Source organism: Dipteris shenzhenensis, chromosome 16, assembly GCF_047967505.1.
Source record: "Dipteris shenzhenensis isolate YYH24624 ecotype China chromosome 16, Dip_SZ_1.0, whole genome shotgun sequence".
NCBI classification, from domain to species: Eukaryota; Viridiplantae; Streptophyta; class Polypodiopsida; order Gleicheniales; family Dipteridaceae; genus Dipteris; species Dipteris shenzhenensis.
In genome coordinates, this window is record NC_141611.1 from 17,463,972 (window position 1) to 17,471,771 (window position 7,800).

The window sequence follows — 7,800 nt, forward strand, 5'->3', positions numbered from 1 at the left end:
GACAAGTGATTGATTGATTAAAATTTGATTGAGCCATTGGTTACAAATTGTTTCAAAGACTTATGTGGCCATAGCGAAAGGAAACTAAGGAGTTGTGATATAAGGCGGCAGGGGAGGGGGAGGGGTGTATATGTTGACACACAAGTGATAGATTCATTGGTTACAAATTGTTTCAAAAATTTATGTGGCCATAGCCAAAGGAAATTAAGGAGTTGTGATATACAAGGAGGGGAGGGGGGGGTACATGTTGATGCTAACAAGGCAAGAGTGAGTTATTTATTAATTACAAGTTGTAGAGAAACACTTATGTGGACCCCAAACAAGGGGAACTACGGACATGTGATGGGATGGGGATGAGCTAGAGTTTTAGAATGATATAAGAAAGTAATGATAGTGATTGCAAGCACCTCCATAGTATGATGTATGGGAAAGTATGATGGATGATATATGGAACATTGTGGAGATTTGCTCTATGGTACATGGACAACTATGGAGATGTGATGTATGGTGTGTAGGATACTATGGAGTTGTGATAAGATTTAGTGTATCTAAATAAAGTGAGAGTATCCCTTTCTTTTTTGTATTACTATGTAAGGAATATATGTCGACACTAACAAGGCACGAGTGATTGATTCATTGATTACAAGTTGTAAATAAACACTTATGTGGACCCTAGTTGAAGGGAACTAAGTAGTTGTGATGGGATAGGTGGGGGTATTATATGTTGATAATAACACCACACGTGATTAATTCATTGATTACAAGTTGTATAGAAACACTTGTGTGGACTTCAGCAAGGGGAACTAAGGAGTTGTGATGGGATGGGGTTGCATGAGAGTTAGAGAATGACGTATAAGAGAGTGCCATGTTGTGACATGATAGGAATAGTTTGTGCCTGCAAAAGCACCTCCCTAAAATGATGTGTGGGAATGTATCATGGATGATATATGGAAAATTGTGGAGATTTGCTATATCATACATGGAAAAGTGTAGAGAGCTCCTATACGGTATGTGGGAAACTATGGAGTTATGTTTAGATTTAGTGTACCTACTAAAAGTGAGAGTATCCCATCCTTTTAGCCTTGATATGCAAGGTAGAGCATGGGATGTGGAGTTATGCTTCGATTTAGTGTATAATATACCAAAAGTGAGACTATCCCATTCTTTTTAGGCTTGCTATGCAAGGTATAGCATAGGGTGTGTATTTTGCCTTGGTTAACCTTACCTCTATTTTGAACTTGCTACTACTCTTTGATGTCTTCTCTTGCTTGTCCCCCCCGATTGACACTTGTTTTGCCACATAGTTTTTTCATTAATACTGAGCATAGCAACACCATAGTATTTGTACCACCTTGTTTAATTTAATTTAAGGACAATGGGAGGGTTTGGGGGGGGGGGGAGTGATAGTATCGAATCCCTGAGGAGCGTCCTAAGAATCCCTAAAGAGGGTCCTAAGTGTGATGTAGCCCTCCCTCCTGAACTTTTGGAACAAGTTGAATCTCAACTAGATGCTACCTTCCTCTCTTGGGCCTCTACATAGGGGGGTCTCAAGTGTGATGTAGTCCTCCCTCCTGAACTTTCCAGTGTGTGCTACCTTCCTCCCTTGTGCCTCCACCAAAAGGTGCCAATAAAAATCCTATTTGCTACATGATATATGACTTTTGCAAGTGCAATGGAACCTCTAGTGCCACGATGCAAGTGGTGAGGATGGGAGGAGCCTTTCAGTCCGCCATTCATGAGTTTTGGGATCCGATTTGATTACACATGGGGAAAGTGCGCAAATCACACTAGTAGGTTAGAAAAACATTGTTGTTTTTTTTGGTAGGGGTAGAAATGGTGCGAAAATCGATTGCACGTTGGAACTTGGGCATGTAGCAGAACCAAGTGAGGGGTTTCGGTGGTGGAGAATACACAAGGTAGGGGGAGAGAGGTCTGGATGAGAAGTTTGGTGGGTGGAACTGCCAAAAGACACTCTGAGAGGAGAGCGAGATGTGAAACGGAAAAAAAAATACAAATGCACTCAACTTCGAGAGAGAGAGAGAGAGAGAGAGAGAGAGAGAAAATAGTAAAGGCCAAGTGGCGAAAAATGGTATGGGACACTGTTTTAAGAAAAGTGAAAAGGTTGGATGGAGGAAGTGCTAATAAGAAAGGTGGTGAAAGTATTGAAAGATTTTTTTGGGTTTTTGTGAAGAGACTTGGTCAAAGTTGAACATGCTAATAAACGATTCGATACGGGACAACAAGCCAAGACGAATATCTAACGCCACCCCTGATGCCACCCCAACGAACTAGCTCTTCCCTCCCCGCGGACTTACCTGGACCGCTCCTCAGCTCGCCCGTGCCCATCTGAAACCTTTGCTCTCACTCCCAATAATTCTTCCTCTCTAGCTTCCCACCGGTGCAGGCACCACCCTCTCCCTCGAGACGTTTACCGAACGCAACCACCCTTCTTTCTTTTCCCCATGCAGGCTCCGCGCAGGGGAGGCCGTCTTGTCGGAAAGATTCTTCCATTTCGTATATCAGGCTTTCTTGCTGCCCAGTTCCGCCCAGTATCTTCTCGCCCTGCAGCCTCGCTGCTCTGCTTTTGTTTGCCCCTCGGTAGTCACCAGCTCCGCGTTGAGCAATATCGTAGCCCCTTCGTGCATTGCCCCCGATCTGACAGTTGGTGGATGGTGAGTTTTTCGGCCTTGAGAGAGCTGGCCAATGTGGGCATCAAGGTTAGGGAGGGCAGGCAGCGCTCCCAGCATCAAGACTACGTTTTGCTGCTGAAAATAACTACACGCCCCCCTTAGATTCTCTACCTAGCGTCAACTCGAGGACCGCCTTGGGTTGTTGGTTTTCGGTGAAATCTGTATAGCTCTCTTCCGTGGGCAACCTTTTTTGTACATTTTGCTTTTTAAATATGGGGGATATGGCGCGTTCCGGCGATATAGAGATGGGTTGTCAACGTACGGCTTCCTTGTCCACTCGAGCGACGATAAAATGGACAGGCGTTTGGCACTTTATTGTTGCGCTTTTTGGGGGAGGTATGATTATTCCGCATTTACGAACGTCTGCTGATTGTGAAGCGTAAACTTCAGTGTCCAATCCTTAATATACCGATGTTCCAGGTATATCTCTTCTGAAGGTTGAATCAGGCGCAGAGGCACGTATTCAGAGTCATCTTGGGGAGAAGGCAGCTATGGACTGCGACACCTTATTAGAACAGATGAATTCGTCAAAGAATGGTAATCAAGTGCACCCGTAATTTAAAAGTACGTATGGGAGCTTGAGGAGTGTAAAAAAAGTTGTATGAGACGCTGTTAGAAAATTTCCGTGCGATGATTACTGGTCTCTCTCTCTCTCTCTCTCTCTCTTTCTCTCTCGATATATATATAACGGTAAGCATCATACATATTTTCGGCCCTGCTGTCTGTGTGGGTACAGGTTGTTGTAGGCATGTATGTGCGTATGGGTGTGTTCGTTAAAAGTTGGAGAGCCTACTCTGCCTCTTTAGTCTGCCTTAGGACTCACAAAGTAAACTGGTTTCCAATGTAGGCCTTACGACAGAGAAGGCAGAAGAGCTACTTGTTAAATATGGTCCCAACCTTCTACCGGGTCAAAAAGGCAACCAGTGGTATCGAATCTTGTGGAATGCACTATGGCATCCTTTCAACTTAATATTGCTGGCCTTAGCTGTCATTTCAGGTGCCACTAGTGACATGGCAACAGTCAGTCTTATGTGTGCTATGATTGTCTTAAGCGTAGGCTTACGCTTCCAGCAGGTACGCCTTCACCTATTATAGAATAGCCTAGGATTTCTTTGACCTGATGTAAGCTCCAGTCACTTTGTGATGGTTGGTCCTTTTGCATTAATTCTGAATTTTATCATTGGCTTCACGAGTCATCTGCTAACTACACAAAAGGAGACTGTAAGGTTGAAGACATTATCAAAGTAGAATCTTGGACGGAATTTTTGTAAAGGGCTCACATTGTAAACAAGTATTATAAACCACATGTGGATACAGATTCTTTGCTTGTGTTTTTCATAACTGCAAAAGCATAGTTAGAAATTGCTCAGATCATTCCTTAGCACATCTCCTTCTGGACCACTCCCTACAAGCCCTCAAGTGGTAGGGTATGTAGTCCTCGTTCCTGCATTTCAGTCAACTTCTTAAGGGGCCACTCTGCTTGACTGGCTGTCAGCTGACCAGATTGGCCTGGTGGGCCCCATCTGAACTCATTTTGGTTTGCCTTTCACTTTTTGTGCTAACCTGGTCTGGTCTTGTCATGTTCCAGCTGCTTGTTGTCACTGCCTTTGCAGTTTTCCTGTGTAGACCCCCTAGATGCTGATGCTCTTCTCCTGCCATTTTTAATTCTATGGGTACTGCCACCCAATGTTCTCTCTGTTCCTAGGAGGATAGGTGGAGTGTAGACTCAAAACTGAGTGCTGACTTAACTATTGAATACAGGTTTGGGCTTTCAATTTTATTCAAGTAATTTTGTAACAGGAGCTGAAGACATCAAGGGAAGCACTGCGGTTAACACTAATGGTCCAAACTCGTGCCACAGTTATAAGGCAGGATAACACCACGCGTAAGAGTGCTGAAATGGATGTTAATCAGAGTGATATAGTGCCTGGTGATATTGTTGTACTCCGCATGGGGGATTTACTGCCTGCCGATGTTCGCATGTTGACGTCAAAAGATCTTCTTGTGAGGTGAGTGTATCGTAGGTCTATTGTCAGAATGATATCTTTCTTGCAATCTCTCCATATCTGATGTCTGCATAATGAGGCATTGTAGTTGTGTTTTACATAGCTCATAGCCCATTCATTCACATGAGTTGGTTTTTTGTTCGATACAGCCAATCCTCATTGACAGGTGAGTCAATACCCGTTGAAAAAGTTGCTGACGTTCTTGAACTCAAATGTGCAACTTTGACAGAACTAAGGAACATATGTTTTATGGTCAGAATCTTCCGCTTTCTCCTGCAGATATCTCTTCTCCCGCTTATTTTAGTACCTTTGCCTTGTTATTCTTTGTAACTTTGATCAATTACAGGATTTGTATTTTTATGATATTTTAATAAGCAGGGGACTAGTGTAGTTTCTGGTGAAGGCACTGGAGTGGTTTTGTCAACAGCGCACAATACATATATTGGCACAATAGCTGGTGTACTTGGGAAAAAAACTCCTACCAATGCTTTTCAGAACGGTGTGCGGCGTGTATCATTTTTACTCGTCTGCTTCATGCTTGTGATGGTGCCTATTGTCATAATAATTAGTGGCCTCAGCACGCATAGTTGGACTGGTAGCTTCCTGTTTGGGATTTCTGTGGCAGTGGGCCTCACACCCGAGATGCTGCCCATGATTGTCAATACTAATCTTGCCCGAGGTGCGTATGAGATGGCACGGAAGAAGTGTATTGTCAAACGGGTGGACGCTGTCCAAAATATGGGAGCCATGTAAGTTAAATAGTAGAAAGTGCACGTTTAGTATGTTCCAGAATGTACAGCTTGTCAAAGAAGAGTTCCTTGCCTGACTTGGTCTGTATTTTGTGCCAGGGATGTATTGTGCACAGACAAGACAGGCACACTTACCATTGACAATGTTGTCCTGGTTCAGTACTCAGACAGACATGGTGCTACCAGGCATCAAGTGTTTGAGTATGCTTATATAAATTCATCCTTTCAAACAGGCCTACGAAATCCAATTGATAATGCCATCGTAGCTTTTGGTGATCTCATCCCAGGCAAAGTTGATTTGTCAAAATGGAAGAAGATTGATGAGATTCCATTTGACTTTGAGCGCCGCAGACTCTCTGTAATAGTGGAGGAGATGGATGACACGGTGGTTGATGTTCAGGCTTGCAAGAAGTCGCAGAGTGTTGGAACTCACACACAGTTGTTAGTAACCAAAGGGGCACTAGAAGAGATGCTTTCTGTTTGCACGAGCATCCAGGATAGTGAAAATGATGAGACTATATTACCAATGACAGTGGAGCTCCACGACTCTCTTCTTAAAATGGGCCACGACCTCAATTCAGATGGATTGCGTGTACTGGTAGTGGCCACAAAATGGATTAACGTGCCAAATCATGGGGTAAAAGAATATGCAGATAAAAGCTATGAGGTAAGAGCCTGGATTTTATATTCGACACAGAATTTGTCCCATTCATTTCACATGGTAAAGGGCATGGCTGATATGATGTACTTTAATGTATTAATATTTATTTGTGGCTCTAGGTACCTCGTGAGATGAAGGACAAACTGGGTGAAGAGTATGGACTGGTGTTCCAGGGTTTCCTTGCATTTTCAGATCCTCCCAAGGAGTCTGCTAAGGAAGCTATCGATGCTCTGACAAAAGCAGGAGTAAGTATAAAGGTTCTAACTGGAGACAATCTTCCCATTGCAGTCAAGATCTGCAGGGAATTGGGCATAGCAACAGATTATGTAGTGACTGGTCCTGAGCTTGCTGGCCAAGATAAACTGGGTTTCCACGAAATTGTGAAGAAAGCAACAATTCTAGCAAAGCTAACTCCATTTCAAAAGTTGGAGGTGATCCAGACACTGAAGTCTGCGTCCCATACAGTGGGATTCTTGGGTGATGGCTTAAATGATGTCTTGGCATTGAAAGAGGCAGATGTTGGCATGTCTGTTGACTCCGCCATTGGCGTTGCTAAAGATGCTGCAGAAATTATCTTGTTGGAGAAAGATTTGAACGTTCTTGTTGCAGGGGTAAGACGTGGTCGTGTCACGCATGGTAACACCATCAAATACATCAAAATGGCAGCCAGCTCCAATTTTGGCAATGTGTTTTCTATCTTGGTGGCATCTGCTTGGCTGCCTTTCGATCCCATGCGGCCCATACAAATTCTCACTCAGAATTTACTGTATGATATTAGCCAAGTATCCATTCCTTGGGATAAGATGGACGCTGGATATACAGATATACCTCGCCAGTGGTCAGCAAAAGGAATTGCTAAATTCATGGTATGCATGGGTCCAATCAGCTCTATATTTGACATTGCAACCTTCAGCTTAATGTGGTGGTATTATGGGGTCCGCACAAAAGAGCAGCAAGCTTTGTTACAAACAGCCTGGTTTGTTGAGGGGTTAACAACACAGACTCTGGTCATTCACACATTGAGGACTGCCAAGATGCCATTTTTGCAAGAGACTGCCTCAAGAGCTGTATTGATTGTGACATCCTTGATTATTCTTGTCGGACTAGTCATGCCCTTCACACCATTGGGCAAGGCAGAGAAGATGGTGCATCTGCCAGCTACATTTTATGGCTTTGTCGTTGCAATAGATCTATGCTATTGCTGCCTAGCACACTGTGGAAAGATATTGTATATTAAATATTTTAAGACATGGTTGTAGATGCTCCAAGTGAGTGAAGCATGCATTCTGGTTTTTTCTCTGATGTCATTTTAGTATGACAGAGCAGCTGCAGATATAATAAGCTGTTGCTTTGGACCTAGTATCTACAAAATCTTTTGAGAATAAAAGATTTCCTTTGTTTTATATATTTTGGTACTGGAGTCTCTCATCTCCTTTCTAAAATTAAATTTATGGAAGAGCAATGTTATTTGACTTGATTGCATGTATTTTATAGTAGTATACAGTTGGACCATTTCAACACAGCCATTTAATCATATTAGATGCAAAGCTACAATGTATTACATGCCATGTGATCAACCAAAATGCGAGCTGCAATTTGTCAAAAGTAATGAATGGAAATCCATCAACTAGGAGTACCTTGTGATCGTAGCTCTTGTTAGGACCAATGATCAAAATTAAAAATTGCTAGGAGTA

The 7,800-nt window shown here is 42.9% G+C and overlaps 1 protein-coding gene across 2 annotated transcripts; it reads left to right on the plus strand.

The window, feature by feature from the left end:
* The first annotated feature begins 2,495 nt into the window (after positions 1-2,495).
* Positions 2,496-7,432, plus strand: LOC147892627 (uncharacterized). 2 transcript variants are annotated; one of them, XM_087387747.1, is made up of 8 exons: positions 2,496-3,026; positions 3,111-3,227; positions 3,538-3,764; positions 4,491-4,699; positions 4,846-4,948; positions 5,075-5,445; positions 5,545-6,112; positions 6,226-7,432. In XM_087387747.1, the coding sequence occupies exons 1-8, from the start codon at positions 2,903-2,905 to the stop codon at positions 7,363-7,365; spliced, it is 2,859 nt and encodes a 952-aa protein (XP_087243873.1). In that variant the 5' UTR covers positions 2,496-2,902; the 3' UTR covers positions 7,366-7,432. The 2 variants fall into 2 exon arrangements, with proteins under 2 accessions (XP_087243873.1, XP_087243874.1); XM_087387748.1 differs by lacking the exons at positions 2,496-3,026; positions 3,538-3,764.
* Positions 7,433-7,800: the final 368 nt, after the last annotated feature.

What these genes read in the sequence shown, in the direction of transcription:
- LOC147892627 (XM_087387747.1), top strand. Translation starts at nt 2,903, where the DNA reads ATGGGGGATATGGCGCGTTCCGGCGATATAGAGATGGGTTGTCAACGT. An exon ending in TGTTGCGCTTTTTGGGGGAG is followed by an intron (nt 3,027 to 3,110) that starts GTATGATTATTC and finishes CCGATGTTCCAG; the next exon opens with GTATATCTCTTCTGAAGGTT. An exon ending in TAGGCTTACGCTTCCAGCAG is followed by an intron (nt 3,765 to 4,490) that starts GTACGCCTTCAC and finishes ATTTTGTAACAG; the next exon opens with GAGCTGAAGACATCAAGGGA.